Source organism: Molothrus aeneus, chromosome 23 (assembly GCF_037042795.1).
Source record: "Molothrus aeneus isolate 106 chromosome 23, BPBGC_Maene_1.0, whole genome shotgun sequence".
Classification (NCBI taxonomy): Eukaryota; Metazoa; Chordata; class Aves; order Passeriformes; family Icteridae; genus Molothrus; species Molothrus aeneus.
In genome coordinates this window covers 7,022,253-7,036,719 of record NC_089668.1, presented here as the reverse complement: position 1 = coordinate 7,036,719, position 14,467 = coordinate 7,022,253, and the positions used below count along the sequence as shown (strand labels likewise).

General features: G+C 44.6%; 1 protein-coding gene across 1 annotated transcript in view; it reads right to left on the bottom strand.

Moving 5' to 3' along the window:
• The window catches only part of LOC136566008 (lethal(3)malignant brain tumor-like protein 4), a 40,317-nt gene that overhangs the window by 14,993 nt on the left and 10,857 nt on the right, over positions 1–14,467 (bottom strand). The window contains exons 6-16 of the mRNA XM_066564942.1: positions 13,633–13,737; positions 12,871–13,006; positions 12,288–12,379; positions 11,194–11,345; positions 10,353–10,429; positions 8,047–8,132; positions 4,309–4,419; positions 3,046–3,160; positions 2,845–2,944; positions 1,853–2,029; positions 385–516 (exon numbers count right to left, since the gene is read on the bottom strand). Coding sequence (XP_066421039.1) covers positions 385–516; positions 1,853–2,029; positions 2,845–2,944; positions 3,046–3,160; positions 4,309–4,419; positions 8,047–8,132; positions 10,353–10,429; positions 11,194–11,345; positions 12,288–12,379; positions 12,871–13,006; positions 13,633–13,737 — 1,283 coding nt within the window. The remainder of the gene's footprint in view (positions 1–384; positions 517–1,852; positions 2,030–2,844; positions 2,945–3,045; positions 3,161–4,308; positions 4,420–8,046; positions 8,133–10,352; positions 10,430–11,193; positions 11,346–12,287; positions 12,380–12,870; positions 13,007–13,632; positions 13,738–14,467) is intronic.

Here is a 14,467-nt window from a genome sequence, read left to right as displayed (position 1 = left end):
TGAAAGCAACAATTACAAAACATTTCAGAAGATATAGAAATTAATGTAATTTCTTCTCCATACAAAGATAAATGAGATTTATAGAAACAAAAAACTTTTTCCTTTTAAAATAAGCAATAGCTCCATCCCTGACATCTCTCTGAGCTAAAGGCTGTTCTGATAAATTCATGGCCAGAACACAGATCTGAGTTTACTGCAGGAAAGAGAGGGCCCAAAACAACAGGAGGAAGGGAGGAGATTTACAATGTCATTCTAAAACACTCTGCTGCAAAACTTCAATCAAATTGGATTGCTTGCTATTTACATCTTTACTTCAGATACAGCAGCAGCATCAAGAAACACAACTGTTAATGCATGAAAATTCATCACAAAAGTCTTGTTTACGTTTTTGGTGTGGCTTTGATGGCTGCAGAGGAATCCTCCTCTCCCCAGCCTCTCTCCCGACTGTCTTCTGATTGCTCTGATTGAGCGTGGATGCTGCTTTGACACCACTTTTCACTGTCTGGTGCAGATTTTCTGGAAAGACAGATAAATGACAATAGCTGAGCTGACATTCTCTGCTCCCTTTTCCCACAGGAGAGCAAAGCTGGCTGCTCCTAGCAAGTGAGAGCAACAACCACCACCTTGTGGCAGAACTTTCCTCTTCCCTCCATGAGTACAAAGTGTTTTGTTCCTCTTCTGCAAGGACTGAGAGAGTTTAAGCTAAATAAATCAGGCTCTGTGGACTCAGGCTCTGATCCCAGCAGCTACAGGAAACCACTGTGTTATGGTGAAAGCAAGAAATTTAGCATTTCTGAATCTTGATACCTCTGGATAACATTTAAGAGTTTCCATTACTAAGTCTGATGCATAAACTGAGCTACAGAGTTGGCCAAGGGATGGCAAGCAGCAGGATGATACCAGACTTACAGGCTAAATTCAGACATCCCACTATCACGAAATGAAATACTTAGAAATATATTACAATTCTAAAATGCCATTTATTCTGTGAGAATACAAAATCTCCCGAGAGCTTTATGGTAAGAGTGCTATTGAAATGCAACCAATTTTGGTGTGGAAATTAGGGAATGAAGATACCTGCATAGTTGTAGCATGGGAGGAAGCAATTTAGCCATGAAGGCTAGGGAAGAGAAAGAAGCATTCATTCCTTTTTTCTGGACAAATAGATCTTGAAAATGTTATAAATCTAAACAAAAAGATGAACTTTAAAATATAGATAAGCCTTCACATACAACAAAAAATTAAAGTATTGCTGGAGTTTGCCCTAGTGAGACTGGTTCTGTGAAGACTAAAAAGGATCTTAAAAAATCCTTCATATCGTGGTCCATCCCATGACAGGTTTACCTGACTCCTGCACTCCAAGAACCAAGGCACAGTTTCCTTTCCACAACGCTGCTCAGTTGCAAGATTTTCTTGTGATAAAACAAAGTATCTGAGAGTGCTCAGCTTGTCTGCTGCTAAGTGATACACATAGAGTGCTCAGCCGACCCAGAGTGGATCACAGTTACAGTTTAATAGCGCAAAATAATCTTGGCTTGACAGTTTTAGGACAGGAAACAAAGGACAAGAACGTATTTTAAATTGAAACAGCAAAGAAAAATTTATGGAGACAAAATGCAATTTCCTTTGTTGGAATGTGACCAGAGCACCAGGATTAAAGAATCAAGAAACTTATTAAGGCATATGAGGGTATAGAAGTGCACTGCTCTGTGTTAAGAGTGACTGGGGCACACATCAATATTACAGACAGATGAACTCAGTGCTCTGCTGTGTCGCTGCCAAATCCAGTGGTTTTCATCCTTGTAAATGGTTTTGCTCCCCAGTACCTGGCCAAGAGCAAAATCCAGCTCACCTGGATTGGGAAGAGTCGCCCTGAGAAGACTCCCCTGCTCCCAGCAATGGGCCAGGGGTCTCCAGCCTCCTGGCTTTCTGCATGATGTTCCCAGGGGAAGGTCTCTCCCCACTCAGCCGGTCCTGTAAGAGGTTTTCTCTGCTGAGGTTCACATCAGAGTATGGGCAGCCAACTAAGCTGTGATGGAGAAACCAAAAAGAGAGAGGACAATGAAAGCTTTACAGTCATACAGTCTTCCCTACCTCAGGAAGAGAAATCCATCACAAACCCAGAAAAAAGGAGGCCATCTCAGGAGATGCTGTTACCCGGCTCTAGGTGTGAGGAAGCAGGGGACCATATGGCAGCATTAAAACCCAAAGTCATGTTGTTAAAGAGCCACCAGAGAGGACAAGAATTCATCCTCTGTAACTTGCTTAAAGGAACAACATTTCATGAATCAACAGTTCTGCAACTTTCAGTCTGAAAAATTCAAAGCCCTTTGCTGTACTATAAACTATCAGGTCTTCTGACCTTCCACCTGAGATTGTTTTCTTGCTCTTAAAATAATTTACTTGAGAAAAAGCTTCCTCTTCCAAGAGCAGACAAGAAATCAAAAGGCAGAGCACAAAACATAAGCAACCTCTCCTCACTTATACTTTAACATCCTTCCCATGCCCTCTCTTCTTTAACTGTCTCCTTGCATGTTGTTCTTGGGTATATTATTTCACAAATATAACTCCTTCAGTACTGCTGGAATGTAGAATCTGGAGTGAATGAATCTGTTTGCAATGCAGCTATCATGATTATAGTGGTATAAACAAAATTTATGATCAAACAGCCTGCTTAGACACAAGAGGGAGCTGCGATTGCAGTTATAGCTGTCTCCAGAATAACTACCCTGAGAGATCATTTCAGTGCAATGCAGTTGCTTGGTGCTGCATCATTATAATTATTATTGTTGTTGTGGTGGCTGTAGCTGCTGTTATTGTCATTAAGAGCACTCATCCACATACGTGTAATGTGTTCCATAGCGGGGGCCCCGGACGTGCCCGATCCCCTGGCAGCCTGGAGTAGGACACGCCTGTCCCACTGCTCCCTCTGGATCTTCAGCACCTGAGAGCAGCAAAAAAAGGGAAGATAAACAGATTTGCACATGAGGAGCAGACTGCACTTAGGAAATGATCCAGCATAACAAAAGCGTGTGCTGTATTTACCTAGAGGAACTTGCAGAGCGTGTCCAGTTTTGTCACACCAGCCTACAGGATGGATGTCAGGGCTGTCTGCATCCACCCAGAAATCATAGTGATGGTCCCAGCCATCAAAATGTATCTGAAAGAAGCAGAAGTCTCAGGGAAAGACACAGTTCAGGGCATGACTCAGCTCTTATGTTAACTTCCCCCTTTGTTTAACCTTGCTCAGCTTGGGGCTGATTCATTCAATCTTTCAGATCAATTTTTCAGTCAGGTGCAATCATCTCTGTGCTCAGTCTAACTCTTTGTTTTCCTGCATCTGTGTTTCACAGAATAACCAGGTTCTGGTGACACAGTCTGTCACCCCACAGCCCGTGGGATGCTCTAACATGCAAAGTCCAAAGCTATGCAAACACAAATGCTTATCTGTTTTGTTTTCTGTGAATCCCAAAATACCATAAAAGCCGACAAGTTTGGTGAGTTTTGCAGTGAACAAGCTGCAATTTTCTGCTGGATGAAGAGAGTAGCTCAGATCCAGGCCAGGTTAACAGACACTGAGGATCACTGGAGTTTAAAGGCTACTGGGTTGTTCATGCAGGAAGGTTTCAATGTATGAATTGAGTATCTTGCCACTATGGACTGGCAAAGCTTGGCTTTTGTTCACAGCAATGAGACTCAAAACCAGACAGATAATGGGGAGTGAACTCCACTCCTGCCCATGTAATCATCCTTTAGGAAGGAGATCTGTGGCCATGGAGTCTCCATCAGCGTAGCCTCCACTTTAGCTGGCTCATACTTAGTTTCTCAGAAGCCAAAGCAAAACAGATTATTTGGGCAATATATTTTCATGAAAAGACTAGGTTAAAATGCATTTATGTGACAAATTTGTGCTGGAGAATGATGCTGCTTCCCACATGTAGCAGAGTTTAAATTGCTTTGGGTTTCCCTTTCCTGGTAGGAAAAAACTGCAGTCAGGCAGCTTCCCCAGCAGAACACTCCTGCTGCCATCAGTCACAGAGATCACAGGGAATATGCCAAGAGATGGGACATCACACCGTCAAGTGTTAGTTCAAAACGGTTATGTTAGAACAGTAACTAACACCAGGCCAATTCCATCAGATTTCAGCAAAAGAAAGCAACAGGAACCAATTCCAGCCGGGCAGGCCCAGAGGCCACAGCAGCTGCCAAGCTGTTGTTTGCTGCTCCTTGTTCCCAAGTGTCGTTTTCCCTGCGCTGCCCATCCCAGGGTTCTCAGCCCAGGCTCTGCACTTGGGAGCAAGGTCATACCTTAACACGATGGTTGTCTTTGTCAATGATTGTTGCCACTCTTATCAAGATGGGATTTCGTCTGTCCACAGCCTCTAACTTTGTATTAACCTGGAATCCGTGAGGAGGACGCTGCAAGAGAGGATTGTAAGCAGAATATTAAAAAGCCTTGGAGTTCAGAGCTGGCACCTGCTCTGAATGAAATGTGCTCCAGTTTCCATCCACCCCTAGCTGCTTTTGGAGCTTTGGGTTATCTCACATGGCAGACTGTTCAGAGGCTAAAATCAGAGTTCCCAAGAGGTTAAAATCAGAGTTCCCAAGAGGACTTAGCTGAGTGTTTGTCAGCAGCCCCAAGCTGCTGGAGAGGCAGCCTGAGGTGGCTCAGCACAGAGGAGCTGTCCCAGCCAGAACAAGAGACCCTTCCCTCACAGACAGAAGGCCAGGGACCACCACAAGTGGCTCCACTGACATGGCCTCCCCAGGCTGACAGCACACCTCCCACACAGCAGGGACATGGTCTTCTCTAGAAGAGGAGACTGAGAAGGGAGAGATCTCAGCAGTCCATATGAGTATCTCCAGGGCAAGTGCCACACTGTCAGTGTCAGGATGGTGCCAAACTCTCCAGCAGGGCCCAGTGACAGGAAAAGCAGCAATGGCCCTGAAATAAAAACACTAAAACCTCAACATGAGGAAGAACTTTTCATGGAGGCTAGGCAGAGCACTGGAACAGCTGGCCAGGGAGGGTGTGGAGTCTCCCTCTCTGGTGACATTCCAAACCCACCTGGATGCAAAACTCCAAACCCACCTGTGTCACTTGCTCCAGGCGACTCTGCCTTGGCAGGGGGTTGGAATGGATGACCTCCAGCCTCTCTTCCAACCTGATTACTCTGTGATGTCACAACAGCCAGAGAGTGGCCAGTTCTCCACTTTTCACATTTGAACACACCATTGGGTGAAGCCTCTCTTCACTACCCTACATCCTCCCTGGCTGGCATCAGCTACAGCTCCTGGCTATCAGTTATCCTCATTACACAGATTACTCCTTATGACAACACCTGTGCTGCTCATGAACAACTGCTGGGAGCTGCTGTGCTGGGGCTCACAGCAGCTCTGGCCCTGGAGCCTCCTCTGCAAATTGTTCACTCACCCTTTTCCTCAAACCCTGAAGACTTTGGGAAAACTCCAGAATGTTCTTTGACCTGATGTGTGCACCCTATGTAACCTCTAAGCAATAGACAGCTTTTACCAATTTTTCCATTTATCTGACTGCAAATTCCTCCTCTGACCTCCTCAGCAGGAGGTTACGGATGCTCATTCAAAACATGTCTCTCTTCACTTCTGCACACAGAGGTGAGGGTTTTAGCAAGAAATTATAAATTGTCTATTTGAACATGACCACGTTAATGAAATTATTAAAATCAGTCTTCCCTCCCAGTCTTCCTTACCCTCCTTACCCTTCCTTATCACCAGTGGCTGGGGGCAGGAAGGAGATGCACTACTGAGCTAAGGGGTTTAACTCCACACCTGAGGCTGCTCTTTGGCCATTTCACCTGGACACAGACATCTATCAGACACTGGACACACCACAAAACAGACAATCTAAACTGCTTTTATTTTCAAGAGCATCTTATTGAACCAGCCAACCTTGTCTGTCCCCCCTAAAGAAGGGCTGAGGATTTGGCTCAAGGTCCAAATCCTGCCCAGAAGAGGAGCCAGGCTCTTTGCTTAAGCCTTGCTGAAGGGTTGCTGTCCTTTTGGCAATCGTTTATGAATGTTTTGAAATTGCCAGCCCAAGAGGATGGGCTGAAATAACAATGCTTACATTGGAGCTGTCTCCTGAGTTTTTGGGTGGAGAGGGCAGAAATCCAGACCCAAGACCTGCTATTTGTGCTGATGACCCATGTCTCCAGACTACATAAGACAGCTCTTTAAAATTGTTAAAAGCTAATTCAGTGAGAAATGCCTGTTCTGGCTCTCAACCCGCATTTTTATGTACTGATTTCCTGTAATTGCTAGCTGGAATAATAATAATTATTTTTAAAAAAATCAATAGCTTTGCCATTTATTTGCACTTCAATCCAACCAAGCCAGAAAAAAATAATGAGGTTTGATCTTGAAAGAGTCCTACTAACTGCTGATATATCAAATACCTTTTCTTTTTTGTCTCATTTTTGAAACACAGTTTTAGATGCTAATTTGCACTCTGGAGTTTCATGAGGGCCAGAATTGGTCTTTCTACTCTTCTCCCAAAGCCTGATACCTGAAGGAGCAGAACAGTGGCTGCAGAAATGTCTGGAAAACAGAAAAGAAGGCAGACAAGGCAGCTGCATCCCACTTGGGAAGACATTTCACTTTGGAAGAATCCAAAGAAGGGAGTTCTCAGTACTGAACAGGCTCCCTGTCCTGAGCAAAGCCTCTTATGTTCAGATATCTCTCACCACACTTCAGACCCTGAAAATCTGAGGGAAGAAGCCACAATGGTAGATCTTACAGTGGACTTGGGCTGGGCGTTTTAAGTTCACATTTTCCAGCTCTATTGGGATTTCAAAAAAGCTTAGTCCATCCTTGGGGGCAACAACTGTGTCCCACTGACAGGCTCCACTCCTCATCCTGCCCCTGGCTCCAAGGTGCTTCCCAGCCATGGGAAACCTCAATCCCAGGGATGTTTTGGATGTGCTGCAGATAACTCCAGTTAAAGCCCTACTGTTCTCTGAAGAGGCCAAAATTTCTTCCACCTCCCTGACACCACTCTGCAGCCTGCACCAACCTCATGTGGACACCTGCTGAAATCTGGCAATTATCAAACCTGTCTGGCTGAATTTTCGCCTCTCTTATCTGAGGCCTCCCTGATTGCTTTTCCTCCTCAGTCCCAAAGACCTTTCCACAAAAATACACAGGAGGGCAGTAGGTATTAACCTGCAACTCCCACTTCAGGAAAAGGAACCAAGACAAATGTCATGATGGCAAAGAAGAGTTTTTAAACATATTGCAAACTTTAGGAAGGTGAGCCAGCAGAGTGGAAGGGAAAAAATCAAATTAAAAGTACAGTCATTTTAGAGGCTTTTGGTTTGTTTCTGCTCACAGTGAGATTCCAGATAAACACACTGAACTGCAATGAAAGAAACAAAAGCTCACTGTCTCAAGGTTGAGAGAAGCACCTTCACACTGAGTCTGCAAGATGGTCTTAGGGGTTTGGCAGAGATGCTCTTTCATCTGTTAATACATTTATTTCTGTGGAGGGCACAGCTGGCTCCTCCCCAGAAGGACCACGATCTGTATCAGCACACGTAAATCCTTGATATGAACTTCTCTTCCTTAATTCCAGCCTCACCAGCCAGGGAAGTACAGATTTGCACAACTGCCAGGTGAATTTTAGAAAGGTTTTTAAAACTTCGTGTGGAGGGGACAGCAGATAACTGCATTCTTTCTCCTCTCTGTGCCTCTATCAGGCACTTCCCACATACCTCTGGAAGCCACTGTGGACTGAAGGCTCTGCCTTAAATCTGCTAATTGAGCCACTGAAGACACTTAGTCAAAAATCCTTTCCAAGCCAGCCTTCCATAGTATTAAAAAACAAAAAAATCTTGTATTTTACTGTGTGTTTTTGTTTTAGCTGCATTGAGATGATCTTTAACTCAAAAGTAAACCACAGTTTCACCTTCCTCGCACAGATAAGGTGAACTATGCTCAAATAAAGCGTCTAACAAAAAAGGATGGATAATAGCACCTGAGCAAGAGCAACCAAAGACATTCACCTACCAGTTTAAAGGCTCTTGCAGGAGCTGCTTGAGAATTAGTTTCTTCCAAGTACTTCTCCCATGAGAAGGCTTTGGAATCCCTGTGTCCTGAAAAAACAGAGAATAAACATTTCTGTAAGAAAAACTCCACATTTACTGTTACAAACAGCAAAAAGGCAGTTCTGTGACACTGTAATGATCACTTACAATGGATGGTGCTGTAAAGTGGCCTGTTTGCTCCTACCCACCACCTTCAGCACCCAGAGCAGCTCTGCCAGTTCCCCAGTTTTACACTGAGCTTGAACCCTGGCGAGTTCACTTCTGCACAGCTTAATCAATTCTTATGCTCTAAAGAAAACTCCAGTTGTGAGTTAGTCAGATGATTCTGTGATGTCCAATGGCATAACCAAGTTAATTTCCTGTTTTATGAACTACTCTATGTGTGAGCACCTGTTAGACTGCAGAACCTTCTCCTCTCCTGCTGCCCGCTCACCCAGGCTCAGTAAACCCAGCAGCCTGGAGAGAAAAAGCTCCACAGGTGTGCTGCTCTAACAACAGTGCCATGTCTCTCCCGGGCAATTACATTTAAGAAACTGCTCCATGTTTTTCCTATTTCAGTAATGTTTACCCCCAGGACAGGATCTTTTTGGCAGGAGGGTGCAGTGACTAAATGCAGAGCACAGTCTGAAAACTACTGCATTAAGTCTTTCAGCAGAGAGACCAGAACTGGCTGCAGGTTTTGTGGGGGCACAGGAAATCCTGATATGAGCAGAGAACTGTAGAGCCCAGCCCTGCTGAACCTTCCAGGAGCAGGGACAGATGAGGTGCTGCTGAGAGGGAATGTTCACAACTCCTTGTACATCTGCAGGGAAGACACTGAGGCCAATTCCCCCCATGCAGAGGGATTGGGCAGTGCTTCCTGCTCCACTGAACCTGGAACACAGCAACTACAGGAATTCTTGCTCCAGGGCTGTCAGTCTGACAAATGTCAGGCTTAATTTTTTTATGTTTGCTATTCTTAAGCTGAATGAGCACTTCCAAGGCCTGAAAACAACACTGGTTTCCCTGTACGCTCTGTCCTCTCTTATTTGCCAACATTCTCTTCATTTACCAAATTCCAGTACAGCAGAAAGAGATGTGGATTCAGTTACTCCTTCATTTACGAAAATTCCATCTAGGAAATCATTAGAGCATGGTGCTAAAAATGCCAAGGCCATAGCTCAATCCCTGTATGGGCCATTCATTTAAGGGTTGGACTCAAAGATTCTTATGGGTCCTCCCAACCCAGAGTATTCTGTGACTTCAGAAATTCCATCTAGGAAATCATGGTACAGATCCCTTTTTCTCCCAGCTCACCCCGAAGGAAATGCTGGAAATCCTTCTCACTTTCTCCCTTCTAAAACCAAATTCAATTATAAATTACCAAACCCTGTTCCATTTTGTCCTAGCTTGCAAGATGTGGCTGGGTGTGTGTGTCCAATCCCCAGCTGTCAGAGCTGGGCAGTTCTCTGCTGTTCTTGGGGCAGTTTTCTTGATCTCTCCCCCAGCCAATCCTCCCTGCAGGAGATCTCTGCTGTCCATGGCCACTGAGTGTCCCTGCAGGGCTGATCCAATTCCAGCATCCCATGGGGAGATGCTGCGCCCAGGGCAGGAGCCAAGCATTCCTACCTGGATCCAATGTGAGCCTGGCACAGCACAGCAGCCTTTGCCCAGTGCATTGCCAGAGGAGCAGCTTCTGCTGCCCTGCATGGCCAGAGGGAGCCCAGGCCCATCTGCAGCAGCCCTGGAGCTGCAGAGGAAAACTCCCCCCTTGTGCAGGATCCCTGCTCCAGCAGAGCCACAGCTGGCACTGCAGGAGGGCTGAGCCCCCATGGGATGGGGCTGTGCCACCCCCTGACCCACAGCGTGCCAGGGCCTGCTCTCACTCTGGCACTGCTTTGTTTTGTATTACTGCATTTTTATTTTTATCTTTATTTTTTTAATATATAGTTTTTCTCTAATAAGGAACTGTTATTCCTAGTCCCATATCTTTGCCCGAGAGTCCTTTAATTTCAAAATTACAATAGGAGGGGGGTGGTTTACATTTTTAATTTCAAGGGATACTCCTGCCTTCCTTAGCAGACATCTGTCTTTTCAAACCGAGACAGATTTCTTCAATGAACTATGAAACAACATAAATTGCAGTGGCAAAAAGTAGGAACAACAATATTGTTCAGGCAGTAAAGAGTTCTGAAGCGAACCTGGAACTTGCAAATATGTAATTATGTGGAAGATATAGTTTGCAGGTTTTTTGGCTAAGGCAGAAAATAAGTCTCACTCACAACCTACCAGGTGGTGTTGTCAGTGGGGTTCCAGTTTCTTGGCAGTAGCCAACAGGACGGATATATGGGCTGCTCGTTTCACACCTGTACCAAAGAGGGAAAGTTGGCACCAGTCACATGGAAAGCAAAAAGAAAGGCAGGATTTCAAATGCTGTCTGATAGGCCTTTGCTGGATGAGCAGATGCTTTCAGTGGGTGTGATCACGGTGTAGAAGACAAGCACTGCCTCGTTAGAATGTGTAACACTGGGTTTTCAAGGCATTCAAGCTGTCCCAAAAAAAAGGGAAATACAAAGTAAATCTTGAAATGGTTTGGTTGGAAGGGACCTTAAAGCCCATCCTATTCTACCCCTGCCATGGCAGGGACACCTCCCACTGTCCCAGGCTGCTCCAAGCCCTGTCCAGCCTGGTCTTGGACACTGCCAGGGATCCAGGGGCAGCCACAGCTGCTCTGGGCACCCTGTGCCAGGGCCTGCCCACCCTCCCAGGGAACAATTCCTGCCCAATACCCCATCCATCCCTGCCCTCTGGCAGTGGGAATCCATTCCCTGTGTCCTGTCCCTCCATCCACTGTCCAAAGACCATCTCCAGCTCTCCTGGAGCCCCTTCAGGAATCACAAGTTTTCTTACCTCCAGTGCTTCCCAGACAGCTCAGGCACCCCCCACTGGTTCTGCACTGAGCTGCCCAGCACACAAATGGGAAGGGAACTACCAGGCAACTGGCTCTTTGTGAAAACCCCAAGTAATTACTCAGATGCCTGAAAACTGATATAAGATCCCAACTTCAGGGCCTGCATGTAAAACAAAGTCAGTCTACCTTCAGACATGTATCAGAAATAGAGTCTTTTACCAGTAGTCGTAGCTCTCATCCCAGTTATCGAAATGGATCAGCAGCCGGTTTTCCACCATGTCTGTGATGGTGGCGACACAAACCATGGACGGGTTCTTCTTGTCCACTGCCTCCAGTTTCATTCCCAGACGAAACCCAGAAGGTGTGACAGGCTGAGGAACAGGACACCAGGAAAGAGAAATCAGCCACATTCTTGATCAAGCCATTGAAATCCCCATTATAAACTCCTTTGATCCTAAAACCCACAGAACAAAACACGCTACAGTGACTATCAAGATGTTTGCAGACAGGATTTTCCATGAGTTCTGGCAATGACTATTACTAAAAAAGAGCTAATGTGGCTCAAAAAAAAGAATTTCCAGGTACACTGACCACTGCAGCCTCCCAGGCTGAGACACCCTGCAGTGATTTGCTGAGGATAATGGGCATTGCACATCCTGTTTTACTGGTGGAAAAGTTAGGAGAGTCTTCAAGGAGACAAAGTGACTGAGTGGGAAGTAGGGCAGAGCTGGGCCCTGATCCTACTGGAGTCAGTGACTGTCCACATGCAGCCTCCAATCCACCAGCCCATGGGCTTTGTGCCATCCTAGTAACATGGAACGGGATGGAGGATTTCACAGGAACTGAGGTTAACAGCCACTGAGAGAGCACCAGTGGGGAAGGATGACAAAAGCTCAAGATCCACAGCCCCATAATGAATCACACGGCACACATGAGCATGCTGCTGGAATCCAGAAATTCTTTTGGAAATTATTAAATTACATGAAAGTGACACAAATATCTTGACTGTAGGGGCACAGTAAAACAGACAGTTGTAATATATTTATTAAACGGTTCAGTAAATCTTTTCCTCCAGCATTAAGGAGGAAAGAAAATACAAATTCTTTCTCTGGAATGTCAGTGACTGGGGAAAGGAAGAAAAATTGTACTAATTTTCCTTCTAGAAAATAAAACACAGCAGGAAGTAGTTTGCATCTGATTGTACCATGGCTGTACCTCTGACATAAGCATATTAAAACCACATAAATATTCTGGTCAAAACTCACTTAGCACCAGACCTATTGAAATCCCTTCTATTCCATATCACCACTTACACTGCTGAGGGTCTTAAAAAGGCTTTTTGGAGCTGCTTGAGCTTTGCAGTTCTTCAGATAGGAAGTCCAATTAAATTCTCCCTCCTTGAAACCTATGAAGAGAGAAAAAAAGATTGTTTTACATGGCCCTAGTACATTCTGGTGGGTTTTTCAGAAATGGAAATTACCTGGAAAGAATATGAACTTTGCATGAAAACTGCCCTGCTATGATCTCCAGGGGCTGTGCATTTCAGCTAAACCAGCTCTCTCTTATTCACCATAATGTCCAATCATTAATCTCAACCTTCAAATGTTTCTAGAAATTGAATGCAGGAAAGAACTGAACACAGAAAATAAGTATGTTCTGAAGCACAGAGAGACATTCAATCCAGAGTTTCTGCTGTAACTAACAATGTCAGTCTTTAGGAATATCACAGAGAAGATATTTTGCTCTTTTGTGAGTCACTGTGTTAGTTAAACCTCTTCCCTTTAGCCCCTCAGATCAAGTTCCACAATGAAATCACACTAAAAATGAAATATGCAGAGCCAGGACATCTTAGTAGAATTTATGGTTTCTTGTACACCACTCTATTTTCTGTCATACCTTTAGGAGGGAGCAGCTTATGGCTTGTTTTTTCACACCAGCCCACAGGGTGGATGTCTGAGGAATCAGCATTAGCCCAGAAGTCGTAGCACTCTGGGTAACCATCGAAGTGCAGTCGCATCCTGTACCCCTGGACCTACAGTGAGAGAAGATCTGATTATCACCAAGGGTCACAAAGGAGAAAAATAATCACTTATAAAACACTCCCTCACGTTTGCACTTACAGAGAAAGTAACTTAGGATCTCATTTATTTCTCAGAAACTCTAGTTGTATTTTAACTTACTTGCTCTCCCAGTTTCCATGTTCCTCTTTCCCCACTTCAAACAGCTGGAAATAGAACTGGTCAGTGGAACCTCCCTGAGCCCCTGCTCCATGCCATGAACACATTCCTGGGGTACAAAAGCAGCCCCAGAACTTAAATGTCTATACCAGATCAACCCAGATTTCATATAACTGAAGCTGCATAAAAGCATTCTGACTTGTTTATATTTACTAAATCTTAGGGCCTCATGGCATTGTTCTTTTTCATAATCATTCACTACAGGCAATTAATAGGTTTGCTATTCTTAGTTACAAGTGCAAAAATCTGCCAGTAGGATTTCAGGCAAAGATCCTTAATTACATAACATCTTTCCTTCAGTGTCACCATTAATTAACTAACTAAAGTGCTATTACTCTTATGTTTCTACTTTTTATTGAAAAAAGAAATAATTCTAGATGTACATGGGACTTTTGGAATCAAAGACAAGAAAAGCAACTACCTCAGCAACTGTGAGAACACAGAATCGAGAGGGGTGTTCAGGATCCACCCCTTCCAATTTCATTCCAACTTTAAATCCATTTCGGCCTTGTGGGAATGACTGATACTGTGATGGGGGAAGAAACATTTGTTTTTAATTCCTAAAGACAAAATCTATTGCAGAGCAGTCATAACATACTTAAGGCTTCAATTTTTATATTTCAGGCTTCAAAAGCTCAACTCAGAGAAGAAAATCCCACCCCAAGTGACTGTGGCTCCAACAGACAGGTGCAGGCTCAGGGATCAGTAAAGGCACCATGACCTTATTTTATATTTACTCGTTATTTTAATTAATCTCTCAAAACCACTGCACTGTTGCAATTAGTTACAAATGCATCTTTGAGAAGATGCAGAAATAAGCTCTTCTCAAACACAAAAGAATCCCCTTCCCAGCTCAGTGCAGAATCAAAGAGCTGGGAAAGCTATAATCATTTTGTGTCAGTCCAGACTCCCACCAAAAGGTAACTTGTCAACTTCAAATGGTGAAAGGGACAAGGCAGGCTTGATCTGCAGCCCAGTTTTACAGTTATTCCAGAAAGCTTTTGTGTTTTTCATTTATCTGCAGTCTTAATCCAAGTGAAACAGTTGAGATACAGTAAAAGTTTAAAAGCACCCTGAACTGGGATTGCAAATGACTCAGTGCAGGACTGGACCTTCCTTTTAAGCTCCCTCTGAAGGACCAACAGCCCTGGGCTCTGAAGAGCTCACTGGGAGCTGCACATTTAACTGGGTGCAGAGGCAGCTTCACCAAGGCTGAACTCGGCCTCTGGCACTGCCATGTGGCTGACACAAGCCCA